The sequence below is a fragment of the Erigeron canadensis genome, chromosome 2 (assembly GCF_010389155.1).
Source record: "Erigeron canadensis isolate Cc75 chromosome 2, C_canadensis_v1, whole genome shotgun sequence".
NCBI lineage: Eukaryota > Viridiplantae > Streptophyta > Magnoliopsida > Asterales > Asteraceae > Erigeron > Erigeron canadensis.
The window spans coordinates 21140773-21161462 of NC_057762.1; the positions used below are offsets into that span (position 1 = coordinate 21140773).

The window sequence follows — 20690 nt, forward strand, 5'->3', positions numbered from 1 at the left end:
GATATAATCAATGAAGATGAATTAATTAATCAATGTTGATGGGTTATTAAAAAAAGGTCGGCATATTGTATTAATCTAGAGATCAAGAGAGTTAGAATCTTTGTATATAACTTATATATATATATATAATACGGATTAATAACCAACTCTTCGCAGAAGAGTTAGCCATCAGCTGTCACTTTCTAAAAGCAACCTGAGTTCAAATCTTGCCAGATGCAGAATTGAATTTAAGTAGTTGAATTACCTTGACATGGGATCAAACGGTTCCTATCAATCTATCGTTTTTTTATATAATACTGATTAATTAATAGAACTAATTGAATTAAGTTGATAAATTTTAATTAATTCAATTAAATCACATGTTTGATTTGGAAAATCAACAAAATTGAGAGTTTTGATTGCCCAATTGAAATTTGGTCAATTGTCTTTTAATATATATAAAGAAAAGATTATTCAATAACAAAATATATTATTTATTTTAACCTAATTTAGTCACATGTTTAATTAATATCTTAATTTAGAAAAATTGAGAGTTTTGATTGGTTAATTGAGGTTTGGTTAGTTGCATTTTAGTATATATTAAGATTAAGATTAAAATTAAGATTAAATTAAAATTAAGATTAAAATTACACGAATTCGGGAATGACCTCATGATTCTCAGATAACCCTTATTAATCTAGCCTTATAAATATAGAAAGTGAGAATTTAACCCGTGTAGATCCTTCCAACAAGTTACCAAAATGAGCCATCAACGGGATTACACTTCTATAAACAATTTAGGAGGGTTCTTTTATTTTTTTCAAAACATGGAAATACAATCTGATTTAATTTATTAAAGGTAAGGATACATAGGGCGGTGCGTATGGTTTACTATAAATTAATACGAACCTTTGATTTATGATTGTAGAAATTAATAATCCTCATTATTCGTTGCAAAAACCAATACGTATTAATTCAATTCCGACGACAACAACTAACAATATTACGAGTTATAATTAGGAAAAACCTTTGGCTTTTTCGGTGCTAGCGACAACAATATCGCCCTTCCAGTCCGTCGATCGATTAGTTCTCTCCAGGCTAAATCTCTATATTTGGATTTCTAGATTAATGGAGAAAGGAGTCATCACTTCCGCAACAACGCAAGCATATTCATTAGAAAAAAGAGATGATGATATTGTTCTTCCTGCGGAGTTGATGCACCGTATACAATCGTTATTATCGGAAAAAGAAGCCGCCCGCACGTGTGTCTTGTCCAAGTCATGGTTACATGCTTGGTCTACCATCCCAAACCTCAGGTTTCCTACTAATCAAGTATCCACCATATACAAAAAATATATTGACAATACCATCCAAAGGTATCACGACCACAATATACCCATCGAATCTTTAGAATTTCTCTTAGAAGTCGAAAACAAGGAAGCAGATGAAATTTGGATGCGGGATCGTTTACTCGCTCCCGAAACAACAAGTTGTCTCAAGGATCTTTGCCTTTATATATCTGATGCTCGAACCGTTCCTCGGCAGTCGTTTAAATTACCGGATAATGTATTCTCTGGCGACAAGTTACACACTATCAAGTTGTGCTCATCCTGTTGCATCTTAGATGATATCTATATCGGAATCAATCATGTGATCAAATGTGTATCCTTGCGTGTTCTCAGGTTATCACATGTGAATATTAGTGATGATGTGTTTCATAACTTATTGTCTACTTGTAGGTTGCTTGAGAAGGTTATCCTTTTTCTCTGCTTAGGGTTAAAGACAATCAAGGTTAAAAATCTTGGTTTTCTTTGCCATCTTCAAATCATTAGTCGCGCACAAGATGATGATGGTTTTTTGGAAATCGATAACGTCCCAAGTCTTGGATTTTTTTCTTACAAGTCGTTTGCGTTTTCGATTGCGGAAACGGGAAACCTTTTACCTTTCAAAACAACGGGCAGCACCACCGCTTGTTCGTTAGGAAGAAGCGTAACTCGGCTATACTTGAACGGTGTGATCATCGACGATACATTTATTGACATGATCAAATCCAAGTTTGTTTTTCTTGAAACGTTGACACTTAAAATCAGGTGTTGGGCCTCGGAAAGGTTGGTTATCACTAGTCTTTCTCTCAAGAGGCTCAAGCTAAAGTTGAGATGGTCATCAGTCAAGGACCTACAAGTTGATGCTCCAAATTTACTTTCTTTCTCTTATAATGGAGTGACAATACCAACTCTCTTGTTTCCATCCAGCATTGCTCCTCCCAAGCAAATTAAACTTAAACTCTACCGATTATGGAAACCACTTGATACTTCATTCTTGCTTAAGTTGAAGGAGGTACTTAATAATTTTTCAGCAAGCACGTTTGACATTCATATAGCCTCGTCTTCCAAATCATTGAATGCTGGTGATGTTGATGAAATTATAAGAAAAGGGCCGGTTGCTAATAACGTCCAACGACTATCCCTGCATGAAATACATTTGGGTGATCATTCTTTTGATGCTTTCTTTTCTATTTGCAGCCCCAGTCATCTTGGGTTATGGAACTATAACTCAGAGCAGTGCTTCTCTACCCTAACAGTCGTAAGGGGGGTGATGAAAAATAACACAACTCATTATGATCATCTAAAACAAGTCGTGGTTCAAAACCCTCTTAGTGGAGAATGGGAGGCTCTAACAAGCTCTTGGGAAACTGATTTTCATGACTCATTAACCGACGGTCTTGAGTTTAAACTTAACTGGTCGTCGGCGTTTTCCCTTGATTGTTAGGTAATATATATATATATAGATACTCTGATTCCAATTTTTTTGTAGCTTCTTCATGTATGAATTCTGAAGTATTTTATTCACATTAGTTTGATTCATATACTTGTTATAATTCATGTTATCTTATCTCAGTGTTTATTTCAATCTTATTTCAGTGTTTATAAGTTAATAGCATAATGTTGTAGCAAGTTGTTATTACTTATCAGTACTAATTTTTAAACAGTTGGTTTAGAATAGGAGAGTTGTATTGTAGATGGGGATGTATATGATACTTGTATTTGCTTGTAAATATTTTTTTTTTGCTTTATCAACACGAATTCACCTACAAATTTTAAGTATAACTAGTTAATGTTTTCGCACCTTGTTTGCGGAACACGTTATTTACACGACAAAAATTTGGATATAAACAATATATAATTTTATTTTTTTTAGACCGGCAAAAATATATATTAACTAGATTATTTTCCCGCATAATACGTGAGATTAGTATATTAAGTTTTCATAATAACATACTTAGGTAGATAAGATAAGTTGAAATATGATGATGTTACTATTCAAAAATATTAAGTTTTCATGATAACATACTTACTAATTAATTATAGATAAGATAAACTGAAATATGATGATATTATTATTCAAAAAGTTGTATGTATCGAAGTTGTTTAGTAAGATATACACGTTGAGTTGTTGATTACAAATAGTGTAAAAGAATGTTTAAGTCTTTAGTTGTAAATTGAGTCAGCGTATGCTCTTTTAAGTTAGGTACGTAAGCTCTCTTAAGTTAGGTCATCTTTAATCTCTAAGTTGACCTAATATTCACATGTAGATTATAAGTCTAAGAAGTGATTATTCAAGATGCATTAATGTAGGTTATAGAATTTGATTTAAATCGAAGATGAAGAACAAATATAGAAGACAATGTTGGGTGTAGAAGTCAGTTTGGACCTACAGTCAGCTAGGATGAACAACCCTGGCGCTTACGATCGTACAAATGTCCTAAGACGCTTGATCTACTTCTGATTATTAGAATCAACCTTAGGATTCGATAAACATAAAAAATAAAAGGTACAGGCTACCCAACTAATTCTCAGGCGTTGGTGATTGTTCTTTATATGAGTTGTTCTCTATCTAATTGACGATAAAAAAAAAGTTTGTTGCTAAGTATATTAAACTTATTTGCTATTCCAACTTTATATATATTCTATCATATAAATTAATACTAATTAAATACACAAACCTTAATCATCTAAAACGAAAGACTAATGTTTTGTTTACTTAATTTAATTTATTTTTCCATGATTGTATCATTAAAGTAATTATTTTTTCATAATTAATGACCATATTTGAATTTATTAAATTAATATTAATTTTTAAAAAATTAAAAAAGGTATAATGACTTAAATAAACTTAAAATTCATTTATAAATCTAATTTTTTTTTCTAATTATGAATTAAGAAAAAGTATATAATTAAAAAAGTATAAGTTAATAAAAATGATGATCATCCATATTAATAAAATAAATTATTTTGACAATTTATTATACAATCATAATTGTATTTAATTTATTTTTGGAATCCATGTTAATAAAATAATAGATAAATAATACAATGATATCACAATTTTGTAGAGGGAATCCACTTGATACTTCATTCTTACTTAAGTTGAAGGAGGTACTTAATAATTTTTCAGCAAGCACGTTTGACATTCATATAGCCTCGTATTCCAAATCATTGAATGCTGGTGATGTTGATGAAATTATAAGAAAAGGGCCGGTTGCTAATAACGTCCAACGACTATCCCTGCATGAAATACATTTGGGTGATCATTCTTTTGATGCTTTCTTTTCTATTTGCAACCCCAGTCATCTTGAGGTATGGAACTATGACTCAGAGCAGTGCTTCTCTACCCTAACAGTCCTAAGGGGGGTGATGAAAAATAACACAACTCATTATGATCATCTAAAACAAGTCGTGGTTCAAAACCCTCTTAGTGGAGAATGGGAGGCTCTAACAAGCTCTTGGGAAACTGATTTTCATGACTCATTGACCGACATTTTCGAGTTTAAACTTAACTGGTCGTCGGCGTTTTCCCTTGATTGTTAGGTTATATATATATAGATATTAGTATTAACTATATTTTAGACTCGTGTCCTTCAACACGAGACTTACGACATTATTAATATTAGATATTAATACATGTAACTTATAAAAGTTTAATTATAAAGTGAAAGTTGAAGATATAAGTAGATACTGTGTGTTCAATTCAAATGCCAAGAATATTAAGCTTATAGAAAGAAAATTAATGTAATAAAAGATTATTGGAAATATATACTCTCCTTCATCATTTGAAAGACTTATTTATAGACGAAATTTATTGTAGTGTTTTTTGTCTTGTCATCTTTGTCACATATTAGCACCTTAAAGCCCCTTCTCGACTTAACTCGAGATAATGCAATGTACAATTGTTCGTGTGTGAAAACCGAACTTTATAGATAGAAACCAGTTTTAATAACATTGTAAAAATAATTATTTTAGTTATTTGTTTTTTATTAATTAAATAAAATTATGTAAAAACTAAATGATGAAATCAGCGAGAGTCAATTTGATGAAATCGAGCCATATGATTGGTTAATAAGTCATTAGTTCAACTGTCTTTTAATATATATTAAAATTAAAATTGAACAATTACTACTAAAATCTTAATATATTTACAATAAGTTTAATTTATTTTTATATAATTAATTTTATATATATGATAGAACATATTATTGGATATATATTAGCTATTATTTTATTGGATATATATTAGCTATTATTTTATCGGATATATATAAGCTATTATTATTTATTTATTATATTAAAACTATTGGGTAAAAAGTGTAAATTTGTGATGGAAAACAAAGAAGTGTAAATTAAAGTCAAAATTGAAAAAAAAAAGTCAACGTTAAGAAATCGAGAGTTGTAATTGGTCGATAAGTTATTAAAGCAACTGTGCTTTAGTATAATAAAAGATGCCCACACGATGTATGGATTTACCCTAGGTATAGTGACATATAAGCCGTAAAAAAAAAACTTTCATGTTATCCATATAGGGGTTGGATATTGTAAAACAAGTATTAAAGTAAAACAAAGAAGATAAGATCTTGACCCTTATATCATGGTTAAATTGATGCACGAATATTCACGAAGCAATTGATGTACGATGATTTTTATGATGCACGGTAATTATCACTGGAGAAAAACATATTGTTTTACTTGTTTTACATTAATAGTTGTTTTATTTTACCTAAAACGTATTCATATATATACATACGAGTGTTCAGGCTCGTCCAATGGACCGGTAGTCTCAAAATATATTAATCAAAGATAAAAAAACTGGAATTCAAATATATTAAATAGATATACCGAAATCAACTTGAAAATTTGTTAGCTGAATAGTCACTCCATCGGTCAAAATACTCCTAAAATTTTCCGTCCATTCACCATTGGCCGAGCCATGTATGAATGTGCCCTGCAAATAGCAAAAAAAAAAACATGGAAAAATTGGCAAGTTCTGTTAGTGTGTTTCCATGTATTTAATCCAATTTTAAAAAGTAAACCCCAAACAAATTAACCAGAAGAATCGAATAAACATCTTTGCATACAGATCCTAGAAAATTCTTCAGGATAAAAAGGAACTCAACCAAGGACATTCCAAACGTCGATCAGATGATTTTATCGGCTAATTCAAGAAAGATAGGGAAACAAATTGTTGCTAAAAAAATAGTCAAGCCAAAAATATTGCAAAGTCATCTCCTGTTGTGTTAAATCCTAAACATAACGTGGATCGAAGGGTTTTATCTAAAGGTATTATTTAAAAATGATATCATGCTTTTCATAAGATTCGAAGTATATTTGTAATACACAAACTAAAATGATAAATTGTTTCACCATGGTAAATAATTATACTAAAACATTCAACAGCATCTCAATATGTAACATTTTACCCTGATAGAATAACAGTGACAAAAAAATTACACCATTAATGAGCTAGTTTCAAAATTGCTTCAAAATAATCATAGTCGATATATTAAAATAATCATAATCTTACTCATAGCGAAATTCAACTTTTTATCTAAAAGCTTATAGAAAGATATAATCGTAAATCTTAAGTATACACCATTAATGAGCTACTTTTAAAACGATATCAAAATAATCAAAGTCAATATATTAAAGTAATCATAAACCTACTCATAGCAAATTTAGACTTTATATATAAAAGGTTATAGAAAGATATAATCGTAAATCCTAAAAGTTAATATAGGTTACAAATACAAAGTTTAATATATAATATTTAGATTAGTTAAGTCATATATCACAACTTAATCAATACGAAAACTAAAGAAGAAACGTACGAAAATTAACTCCATATAAATATTGATTCCAGTTTACCTTTTTTTTTCCAACTTTAGTTATATAAAAAATTTACAGTTTCTTATATTCTAAAAGTGTAAACTATATAATTTGAAAAATACATATTAATTCATCAACAATGACCATCTCGAGCGTTTTGATTTTCTTCGAGTTGTTCCACTCCGAAACCGTCCATACATGCACAACACGGAGTCGTAAATGATGGTTAACATGTGTTGGCTTAAGATCTTCAAGATGAACTAATGTGGTCATATTTTTTGTTGTTGAAGAAAAAAAGTCATAACAAACCTCAAACTAAATTAAAAGAAATAATAATAACAATAACATAAGAATTCAATGTTAAAAAATAATAATAATGATTAATTATGTGCAAAGTATATAAAAAGAAAAAACTTTTTGTAGTTGATCGTATCTTTTTTTTTTTGTAGTACGTGAGTTATATTATAGATTATCAATAAAACCGAAAAGTGTAAATTACTCCCCCCCGTCCCACTAAACTTGTCCACTTTTATATTTTCAAAGTCAAACTTTACAAAATTTGACCATAAATATTTTTATTTATGTTATATATTAGTCGATAAAAGTTATACCAATAAAACACACATCTAAAACACAATCAATTCATATAACTTTCATCAAATATTATATAACACAAACAAAAATATTTATGGTCAAAGTTTGTAAAGTTTGACTTTAAAAATATAAAAGTGGACAAGTTTAGTAGGACAGAGGGAGTAATTATTTTTTAATTTGGATGAAATTGTAAATTGGTGATGGAAAACCAAAAAGTGTAAATTAATTATTTTTAAGTGTAAATTGGTGACGGAAAACCAAAAAGTATAATTAATTATTTTAAATTGGGTTAAAGTGTAAATTGGTAATGGAAAATCAAAAAGTGTAAGTTATTTATTTTTAAATTGGGTTAAAGTGTAAATTGGTGATGGGAAACAAAAAAGTGTAAATTATTTGTTTTAGATTGAGCTTAAAGTGTAAATTGGTGATGGAAACCAAAAAGTGTAAGTTATTTTAGATTAATATTAAAAAATTAGAGTATTAATAAGGATGGAAGATTAGGCTCTAGAAGGGGGTTAGGGGTGCCAAGTGTACCCCCAACCCTCTCTATTAGTTATATTATAGATAATTACATTATCATAATATTTGAGTTGGATATTTTGTTAGAGTTAAATCAATAACAATGAGAAACATAATTTGATTAGGACTTATGTAAATATATTTTAAAAATATGGAAAATGATAATGACAGCCCTAAGGGTTGTTATTAACAGATTATTACATGCATAAAAAGTAATACTTTATATATTAATAACCGCCCCCCTGAATTTTTGACAAAGTACAAATTTTAATGCATCAAATTAACTAATACTGACAGCACTAAGGGCTGTCATTAACAAACTTTAAAAATATTATATTATAAATTATAATTATATTAATTAAAGATTATTACATATGTAAAACTCAAGAAAATATTTTAGTTTTTAAATAGATTAAATAAAAAGACATGTGTTGATAAAAGATTGCGCTATGTGTCATTTAAATCACCCCTTAATCTTGATTTAGTATATTGGTAGAGAACTTTGTTCATTTGATTCTTAAATTTTCTTTGGAAACTAGGGGACAAATCTTGGTCATTGGATTATCCCCTCAAAAATAAATCCCAACCTTTGATATCCCTTCCCTTCCCCTTCGTCTCCTTCCCCCCAACACACGAACACACACACAAAATCTGCCCCTCTCTCTCTCTCTCTCCCCGCTTTTCCGGTGACGGGATCTTGAACCACCGCCATCTCCACCTTTATCTCTGACCGGCAACAGCGACCAACTCCTCCTCCTTCTTCTCCGGCGATACAACCGTCGGAAAATGCAACAAACTTCGCCGGAAAACTTCAAACGCCGATATATCATTCGTTCCTTCGAATTAGAAAATCACACTTCTACCAAAACACTCACAATCACACCGCGAACAAACCCTGACCAGAAATTAATCCGATCTATACTCGTCGGAAAACTTGAAAAACTCACCGGAAAAATTAAAAACACTATAGCTGTGTTGTTTCTTCGAATTAATGCATGAAACTTGTACCAAAACACTCAGAAACACATTCCGCACAAACCCTATCCAATAAACACTATTTTTGAGCTCGTCGGAAAAATCAGTGTCGCCGGAAAAATCAGAATCTACCATCTCTTGGATCGCCGCCCATCAAATCCATACCATTCCCATATGCGTCCCTTAACGGTCAGTTTAGAACGGATAAGGGCCTCTGTCCCGTTCCGTATCCACCCGAAAACGAAATTGATTAGCCGGAGAAGATTCGACGGCGTTAGTGTCTTAGTGATTACCAATCAAGCTTGATTTGGCTTGACCAATCAAATATGATTAGAAAATGTCACCGGAGTAATTCACCGAAGTAATTCGCCAGAGTAACCAATCAAGCTTGATTGGCTTGACCAATCAAATATGATTGGACAATATCGCCGGAGTAACCAATCAAGCTTGATGGGCTAGACCAATCAAATATGATTGCACAGTCTCCGGAGTAATTCACCGGAGTAACCAATCATGTTTGATGGGATTTTGATGATGGTTGATCCAAGGGCTGAGATTAGTCCCTTGGTTTCCATCATTTTTAAAGGATCCATATGAATCCAACCCTAGATAGGTAAAATTAAATATGAGATGAAAAATCCTTATTTTGTTGATCACTAAATTAAATTTGAAGGAAAAAAGAAACAACAATCAATGTGTGATTGTCTTTTTAGTAATTTACAATTACATGCAATATACTTCGAACTATGTTAATCGAATGTTGATCTTTCCATGTATTAAAACCTAAAATAAATGAATAAAATATATGAGTTTTACTTTGTTAATCTCCTGTAATTTTGTTTTTCGATTCCAAAAGCAAAAAATTATAAAACTTGGTCAAAAAACTACGTAGGAAAGTTAATAGGAAGTTTATAGATATAGGCTAACATAATTATTCTATCAAAGTTTATTCATAGATATATACATATAGTAAATTGTGTTCGATATTAAATAGAAAAATATAGATTAATAAAGTAATAAAAAATTTATTAAGTCGATAAGGACATGTGGCGATCAAATAAGATTCCACATGTCGTTTAATGAATACCTTAATCCTATTTTAGGTTATTCGTAGATACTCTTGTTCCTTTTTTTTCTAGCTTCTTTAGTCCAGTGACTAGCTATTCCTTAAAAAGCGACTTGGTGGGAATACAACTATGCAAAATCATATTCAACCAGCCAAAGTTTCTAGGATCTCACTGTCAGGCAGCGTTGCAGTGTCACTAGCTTCAGACGAAAAATTCTTGCATGACTAATGGTTTTCTGGGAATTTACCTTTTTTTTATTCTGAAGCATTTTATTCACAATCGATCATATGGTCGGAGTTTTTCTCTCAGCCAGTACCATGAGATGAAATTGGTCTATCAATCGAGGGGTGATTGTTTGTCGGTTAGTATTGTATTGCAAAGCTCATCAACTTTAAGGATTAGATAAAATTTCAATAGCCCAAATACCCAAATATAGCCCGGCCTGTAGGAATTTATGAGTTTGTTCGTACATGGGTTGGTGGAGTCATTTGTGTATCTCGAATAAATCCTTGATGTTGGATGGTTTTTGCCAGGGGAGCTAACAACAATTAGGGTAGAGCAATTGCTAATTGATCTGTTATTCATTGACAAAATTATGATACTTTTAAAAATTTCAAAAGTTATGAGACGGTTAAGTATTTATGATGGAAGATCAACTAGATGATCTACAAACGTCTCTCATGTTTTAAAAAGTGTACTCAAGCAATGCATTGAGTTATCTATCTATATATATACATATATTAAAAACAATTCACCTAATCTCAATTGATTAATAATATGCTTTAACTTTTTTAAATTAATTAATTAAATTTACATATGTCTAAATTCATTTACATTTTTTGGTTTTACATTATTAATTTACACTTTAACTCAATTTAAAAATAGTTAATTTACACTTTTTGGTTTTCCATCACTAATTTACACTTTAACCAACTTAAAAATAAGTAATTTACACTTTTTAGTTTTTTATCACCAATTTACACTTTTACCCAATATATATGAAAATAATTAATATTTTATTGCATAATGTTTATCTAACAACAAAATATAGTTAAAACGTTAGAGAACTTATATTTCATATTATTTTTATGGTAAGACTTATCGACAATAACTTATTAAAAATAGATATAATAAAATTACTTTTATTATTTTTTTTAAAAATCATGTCTAACGAAAATAAAATTAATGTTTTGCAAGAGACAATGGAAAACTCAGTCAATTGTGTAATCGAGGTTAATATATTGCTTAGCTGGAAGAGTTTATATAAAAGAAACTCTTCTACACCATCGAGCCTTGAGATGATTTAGCCTATAATATTTACAATTTCACATTTGAATATCTTAATTCCTTTTTAAATATATTTTAATGTATAAGTATTTTTTTGTTCCATATACTAATTATTATATTGTTAATGTTGTAGTTTGACACAGGTATAAAATCTAGTATAAATGTAAAAATAAAACTAATGGTGACAACTTGAGTTCTAATGATCGATTGTCGGTGATCAATGATGATATAAAAGAATTCTTCAAATTTAATTAACTTTGAGTATCGACAAAAATAATATATATATATATATATACATAGTGTTAATGCCCGTACGATGTACGGATTGATATAATAAAGATATGAAATACTTATATTACTCTCAATAATCTCTAATAAGTATGTACCATAGGTAAATTGATCTTTTAGCTTACATCCTAAAAAGACCAAGTGAGCTAAATATATGTTAATGCTTTTAGTTTAAAAACAACATATATGACAAACAACATATAATATGAAGATGTATGTAATACAAGATCAAATAAAACGAAAGAAAAAAAAATCAATAGTTTATGTGTAATTATCTTTTTGATTATCCACATTATACTTCAAGATAAATTTTTTTGAAAAGTACCTTTCAAAGTATTAAAACCTTAAAACATGCAATATTTGAGTTTTACATTGTTAGTTGGAAAATAAAAAAAAATAATTCCTTTTATTTTTGGTGTCACGGCAAAAAGAAAAAAAAAATATGAAACTTGATCAAATAGTAAAAAAAAAATTGATAGATATATATTACTTCAAAATCTTGTTTTAGTTTATTTAGAATATGATAAGTTGTATTCGATATAAAGTAGGAAACTTGATAAATATAGATTAACTCAAATTAATAAAATATTTAATAAAAAAAAACATGTGTCGATTAAGGAATGCGTCATATATATGTCATTCAAAGAATATTACAATCTTGTTTTAGTTTATTGGTATATATATATATATCTATAATTATTAAAACAGTAGTTAACCGAGCCTTCTAAAGCATCCTTAAAACTCAAAACTATTTTTAAAAATTGCCACGTAGGATTTATCCTATGTGGCATCCCCATATTTTTTTCACAATTATTTTAATCTTTTTAATTATAAATATATCTAAAAAAATCTTTTAAAAAGTCGATATATACTTGCAAATCTCCATTTTCTTTGTTTCTGATCCTTTCCGATCATTATTCTTTAGTAACCTCATTTTATTTATTTTCAAATCCTCCTTCTGTTTTTATTAACCTTAAGTATATTCTTTCTTTTAAACCCCCTTTTTTTTCTATTAATTCATCATCGTCGTTGGTCTCCTTTCCATATATATTTTTATTTTTTTTGTATTTTATCTATCGTTGCAGTTTTCCATTAATAACTAAATAAATTTGGATGTAGGTGTTAATTACTTTCGGGATGTTATTTATAATTTCATATACTCATTATTATCTCAATATGAACCAAATATTGTTAACATGTTGATTTATTTATATTGAATCACTTGTTTGTCTTTTACTTATGATGTATTTGACGATAATTTTGATTATGTTTTGTTTGCACTAATTAGCATCGTTCACTCCTTTTTGTATTTCATCATTAGGTGTTGTATCACAGGCATATATCGTGATTTTGGATGTTTCTTTAAAACATTTTATTATACTTTAATGTTAGTTTTTGTTGTTTGTGAAAGACTTATATTTTATTATGATACCTATTTCGAACCAAATATTATTTTTGAGTGGATAATAATTGTATTTTGACTATTGTCATTGAATTGTAAGTTTTGTAGTATTTTATTAGTATAATATATATATATATATATATTAAAATAATCATACCATTCATACCAGCCGATAAAACCAGTAGTACTGGTAAAACCGATACCGATAACTACTCATAAAATAACTACTGTTTTAATAATTATATATATATACATATATATATATTTCTACTTTCACTAATCGTCAATTAATTGTTACATCGAAACTTTTTTAATTTACGTAAATTATTTTAAACTATCGTGCATCGTGCAGGTATAATATCTATCTATATATTAAAACAGTAAGAATTCTAACCTTCTAAAACCTTCTTTCAACTCAAAGCTAACTTTAAACATTGCCACATAGGATTCTATCCTACGTGGCATCTCCACATTTTTTTATAATATTTATCTTATAACCTCTATATTTTCTCAAACCAATCTAATTTATTTTATTAAATATAATATAAAATATTAAATCAAAACTAGATTTAAAAAAAAATCAAAAACCATATTAAAGAAAAGGATATCCAATACATCTAATAATTTGGCAAAGATATTTTTGACAAAAATAAATATTATTAAAATATATATATATATAACTTTTAAAACTATATCAAATTTTAGAAATTATTTAAAATATTATTAGATTTAATATGACAAATTAACTTTGGTGTTCCCCCCCTTGGGCGAAACACATAAAATAAAATAACCAAAATTGGTTGTTCTTCTAGCCACAAAACAAAGTCTATTATATAATGATAATAATAGTTACTTGAGTTTTACAAATGAGTTTGTTATTGACGGGGGTAAAATACTTTATTTCTTTATTGTGTTTGAGATTTTTTTTTCCTGTCACTACATAAGGTATTTCTTTCATATCTTCAGCACAACTGAAAGCAAAAACCATAATGATTTTCTCTTATTTATCTTATTGGTTTTTACTTATTCGTATTGTATATATATGTATTTTATGACTAAATTATTGTCATGTTTAGCTTTTTGCTTTGTAGATATTATTACGTTTGATGAATAGACATCATGCTAAATTATCTATTTACGTTTGATTTGTTGTAGTGTTAATCTATCAGGTGAATACATTCTTACGCCATTTATGAATGATGTTGTTGATGATATCAAAATATCTTAGGTTAAATGTTGTGAGAAGGCGTATGTAAACAATATAGTAGGTTAAGTGAATGTGATATCGACAAGTTGGAAAAGATAAAAGGCAACCAGAGTGATCCAGAAATTAGCCATTTACTATAACATAATCAATTTTTTCATAATAAACATATAGAATAGCTATTTACTAATGCATAAAATAACCTTTTTAACTAACCGCGCATCGCACGGGGTAAAATACCTAGTATATATATATATAGACTTTCCTTATTTTGAGAACCATTTATTTTGCAAGAACCATGAGAACTCTCAAATTATGTATTGAATCACATGTTTTTTTGTATTCATTCACATTTGAAATTATATAAAAGTATGTTGTAGAAGAAATTTTTTTTAAAAAAGCCTTGAATAGACTTTTGTGAACTTTTGAAGGAATATGTTCATGTTTTCGTTCACTTGTGATCAAATGGGTATATATAAGGTTTTGAAAAAAACTTTCTTCTGCAATATATATTTTTATAACGTTTCACATGTGAATGAACAAAAAAAACATGTGATTCAATACATGATTAAAGAGTTCTCAAGATTCTTACAAAAAAATGGGTTCTTAAAATAAGGGTCCATATATATATATATATGATAGAGATCAAATGAGAGGGTACCTTAAAGAGAGAAATGAGAGAATGTTCATTTTTGATTTTTTTTAGCTTGTTTTTTTGAACTTTTTTTTTTTGAACTTTTTTCATTCTCTCTTTAATTAACTAATTCCATATAAGAACTTTTTAAAAAATTTGAGAATATTCTTTTTTAAAGGGCGTAGCCCGTAAGCTATAGACGAAGCTTCTCAGTCTATGGCGGAGCCATGATGGCTAAGGGCGAAACCCGTTAGGTAGATCACCCCATTACCGATCACCACCTATGACCTATCACCCTCTATGACCTATCACTCTTACCAACTACCCCTTATTAATATGTCATTAAAGGCGAAGCCCGTATCGTACCCTTACATGTATAACTCACTAATTCGGGTTAGAAAATTTTTTTTAATTAAATTAATTTTATTAAAGAAAGAATGAAAAAAATGAATAAAATCAAACAAACAAGCTATAAAAAAAATAGACCTTCTCTCTGGATCTTTACCCTATATATATATATATATACTAGTTTATGCCCATCCGATGGACGGACTGAGTTTAAATATTAATTATATAAACATACTTTACGTAAAATTTTATAAAAATATAATATATAAGTTGAAATGGTATTAACTTAGAAATAATATGACAAATCCTAAAAGACATTGAAGTAATGCGATATCTGCACCCTATGAATGAACCCAAAACAAGCTAATTTAGAAACTTTAAATCAAAAAGAAAAAAAAAATACTAATTATAGTTAGAACTTTTAGGATTAGCTCTATGAATAAACCCAAAACAAACTAATTTAGGAACATTAACTAAATAAATGTACTTTACGTAAATTTTTATAAAAATATAAAATATAAGTTGAAATGGTATTAACTTAGAAATAATATGACAAATCCTAAAAGGCACTGAAGTAACGCGATATCTGCATCCTATGAATGAACCCAAAACAAACTAATTTAAGAACTTTAAATCAAAAAGAAAAAAAATACTAATTATAGTTAGAACTTTTAGGATTAGCTCTATGAATAAACCCAAAACAAGCTAATTTAGGAACATTAATTAAATAAATATACTTTACGTATAGTTTTATAAAAATATAAAATATAAGTTGAAATGGTATTAACTTAGAAATACTTTGTAAAATATAAACAACTTAATGAAAAACTGCAAAACAACCCAAAATTTATAAAAACAGGTCAAAACAACCGAAATCAACTCAAAACTGTTGAAAAACAACACAAAACTGCTAGAAAACAGCAAAACAGCTCAAAAAAAATTCCAAAAACTGCTGGAAAAACTGCTTAAAAGTGCTGAAAATACACTGAAAAAACTGCAAAACAGCTAAAAAAAATGCTGAAAAAATATCTGAAAACTGCTGAAAAACTTTAGAATGCTGAAAAATAACTCAAAACTGCTGAAAAACTGCAAAACTCAAAAATGATTAAAAAACTCAAAATTACTGAAGTACAACTCAAAATCTTGGCGATACACCACTAAATGTGCTTTATAGTATTATATAATACAACACAATAAAGCATATTTGGTGGTGTATTGTCAAAAACTGATCACCACCCATTACTAATATTTTAAAGTTTCCGTTTTCTCGTACATGTTATTCGATAAAAACATTACGCGTGTAACTCATTTTTTCTTAAATTATTTATTGTTAGAAATATGAACATAAATGAATTGTAATAAATAATTATAAATAATTGCATAACAAAAAAATAAAATAAAACCGTTCAAATAAAAATAAAATAAACCCGTTTAATATGAAATGATATATGCAAATAAAGTGAAAAAAAGTTATAAACTACGTTTCGATCTGGTAATACAATAAAACTCGATTTATGTTTATCGACATACTATCCGATGCAAACAACTCCACCCAATAAAAATTAGGGTTTAATCACTGGATAACTAATGTACTTTCTGTCATGTACATGGTTGTCCATTAAACTGGATTATTGATATGTATTTTATTTTTTTTTGAAAGGCAGTAATGGATAAATGACTATGTATTAGCCATATATTTTTTAGTTTTGTATATGATTGACCAAATGTTTACCTGTTTACTTGCAATAACAGGTTAATTGCTTTTTTTTAATTAATTAAAACTATTAATCATGTGGTTAATAAACGGATGATCGATATGGATATTAATTAAAACTGACAGACCACATATCTTGAAGATTCAGAAATCAAAACCAAATAAAACCATTATCAAAAACACAATCTCAAATCAGAATTCACAAATCAAACATCTAAGATTCAACCCTTTATCATTTCATCCACCACTATCGTCTCTCTTACTTCCTCTGCCGCTGCGTCGGAAAAATGAACCGCTTTCACTTCCTCCACTGTTTATCATTTCAATGGAAGTGTGTATATTTGTAGAACCCAACAAACAACCTAATCCAGACCAACGATTTTTTTAGTTTTTTTTTTAATGGAAACTTCCGCCGGAAATACGAACCACCACCAAGATCTGTCATGTTCCAATAGAAACGTAATAATCTTGTTTCGTTGACGTGTTAGTTATTCTGTATTTATTTCAATTGAAACGTAATAATCCATTTTCGTGTTCATGATAACTTTATATTTAAAAAGTGGGTATGCATTGATCTCAATTGCTTGATGAATGATATGTGTCTATTCATTTGGAATTTGGATTATGATGCCGACAACTCTAAGTTGTTTCTAACATATTAATACATCCTAATTAACACAAAAGGAATGACACTTATCTGTAGGTTAGGGAGGTATATGATCACGTAAAATGAACGTATGTCCGAAAAGTATTTAAGCCTACGGGGTCACACGTTCAACACGAATGTAACTATAATTGATTAATATATTAAATGTAATTTATTAATTAATTAGATCACGAAAAACTAACAATCGTTCGTTAAAAGGGTTAATAGTTAACGGTACTTAATTAACGGACTTAACGAAGGAGAGTTGTGATTAGGAAACAATTAGGAAACCCTCTAGAATCCTCTAGGGGGGGGGGGTCGACCGAATTGGAGGGTTTTAAAACCCTAAACTTGGTCATCAAGTTTCCTACTCCTATATAAGGAGGGCTAATCTAATTGTTTTCAACACACAAAAATCTTACGGTTTTCTAAAACCCTAAAAATCTCTCCTTCTCTCCTCTCTCTTGGCTTCGGCCGTTTCTACCAAAAACAAAGGGTTTCGGGTTTTGGTTAGTTCGAATTAAAGGGGTGTTAATAAAGGTTGTTCAGTTCGTAGTTCGTGATCAAGTATTAGCATACCTACATTCTAACGTTGTGTGTGCGATCGTAGAGAGGTTTAATTTTAAACCTTATTATAAAGTTTCTTACTTTATTCTCTTCAATTTAAGGTACACGTTTTCTCTCTTGGTTAATTAATTAACTACAAAGAATTTATATTCCGCTGCGTGCTTAGTGATTTGATTTGATAATAGTTATATAATCCAACAGTGGTATCACGAGCCTACTATGTATGTTTTTTGATTACCAATTAAATCAAAACTTGAAGGGAGGGGGGGGGGGGGTTAGGGTTCTTGACTTTTAAAATTTTCGGATATATATATATATATATATTTAAAAAATTGTTTTTTAAGGTTCCTAATCCAAATTTTGATTAATTGCATGTTTATGTGATAAATTGCATGTATTTATATGGTGTACCTTTATTTTTAATGGTTAAAAAGAAGTAAAAATCATGAATTTTTCATGCAAATCATTCATGATTCTTACTTAGATATATTGATATGAAATCTTGGTCATTAGGGTTAATTACGCTAGATAATTGGATAATTAATTGTGTGACTATGTGAATTTTTCGTGTGATTTTTCTGCTTTGTGACAGTTCACTAAAAAATTCATATCTTTTAATCCGTAATGATTTAGAGGTCGTGCTTTGAACTGTAGATGATCAACACATAGGGCTAAAACTTTGTAGTTCTGGTCGAAGTCTGAATCGGACCAGAAACAGGTCTAAACAGGTCGTGAAGCTACTGGAAATTTCCAGTGAGCAACTATGTGCTTATGTGATAATTGATTGTTTTATATATGTTTAAGGCTTACGCAATCAAGGCAACTTGATGTTTGTGGTCCTCTTCTTTGAAGGGGGAGCCGACTTAGACAAAGTTAAACCATAGTGACATGTTTAGGTGGCGTACCGTAACTCGTTGCATGCTTAATAGTTAATAGTTTATCGTTTTGCATATTTATTGTGATATATATTGTGATGTAAAATTGTTTTTGAGAAAACATAAACTTGACTAAGCAATATCGAAATAAAGCTTTTTTAATAAAATTGGAGTCTTACAACCTTGAGATACACCGGCTCACCCATTTGAACAAACTCTAAGAGAGTTATAAGTCGGAGTGCGTTAGCCTTCTAAAAGGGCGGGTTTTTAATTGCGTCTATCGCAAACCTTTGCCCTTGCGCTTCTTTGTGCGTTCAAATGGAGCTACCGAGCTCTCTTGTGTTGTTAAGACTATAAAAATGATTTAATTAAATATTATTTTTAGAAGATATGCATGAATCTTTGAAACATAACTTTTTGATCACACATCAAATTGAATGACCCAATAAACTTAAGTCATTTGCCATCCAATTTGTCAAGGACACATGTGGCTGTTGTTTTACTCACTGGTACACAGTGGTGAAATGGCAGTTGCATGGCAAAACCCATTCACTGGTACACAGTGGTGGACAATTTTGCGTGTTCTTAGTTGGACGACTTAAAGCGAGTTAAGCGGTGAGACCTTGACCCGTGGCAAAAGATGGGACAAAACATGACTACAAAGGATCACTTGATGAATCAAGTGTCATACGTAGGTCCCATACTTACTGGGAATTGCACTTGTAATGCAATTATTGCTCGTCTCTTACCTTTTGAGTGCAATCATTTCTAGCAGATCAACGGATGAAATGGTTGTATGTCATTTGGATCCTAGCCTTAATGAAATTAATTGTTTATTTTGTAAACGTTGGGTAGTTAATTTCTTAAGGATTTATTATCGAAAATACCGATAATTGAACTTAAATCTGTTTTGTAAATGGTAACAAATCCTTCACAAAACATACACCAATCGGCTTTCAGGTCGGTGCTAGAAAGAGAAAACTTTCTGAAACCAATTTCAATGACTGTTTTGTCAATAGAGAATTGTTCTAAAAGTTGAAATGAAAACCCGTGTCATTGAAACTCAGATGCCGCTATTCCTGATGCAAGTGCCACTGCTTTGCAGTTGGAAGCATAAACTACTCGGTACAATAGACATATTGAGGTTGTTTATTTGATGCTAGAAGCATGTCTCCTAAGCTTCAAAAAGCAATTCGGATTGCAAAATCCGTGTGATATGATCAAATAACTCAAGTCTATGTACGGAAAACAAGTTGGAGATGAAATTACTTGAGCTAATTGAGTCACTCCGTAACTTGAACACGAGTATGGGAAACCGGTGAGTGCTCATGTACTCAAGATCAAGAGTCACTTTGAGCATTATGGAAAGGTTTAAACTATGCGTATCTTCTGCCGATTCTTATTGGCATAAGAGATAATTGCAGATTTGCATAG

The 20690-nt window shown here is 29.5% G+C and overlaps 1 protein-coding gene across 1 annotated transcript; it reads left to right on the forward strand.

Moving 5' to 3' along the window:
- Positions 1-1107: 1107 nt before the first annotated feature.
- LOC122587852 (F-box/FBD/LRR-repeat protein At4g00160-like) lies at positions 1108-2748 on the forward strand. The gene has a single exon (XM_043760016.1). It carries the CDS (start codon positions 1108-1110, stop codon positions 2746-2748), a length of 1641 nt encoding a protein of 546 aa, XP_043615951.1.
- Positions 2749-20690: the final 17942 nt, after the last annotated feature.

Coding starts and splice junctions, on each gene's coding strand:
- LOC122587852 (XM_043760016.1), top strand. CDS start 1,108: ATGGAGAAAGGAGTCATCACTTCCGCAACAACGCAAGCATATTCATTA.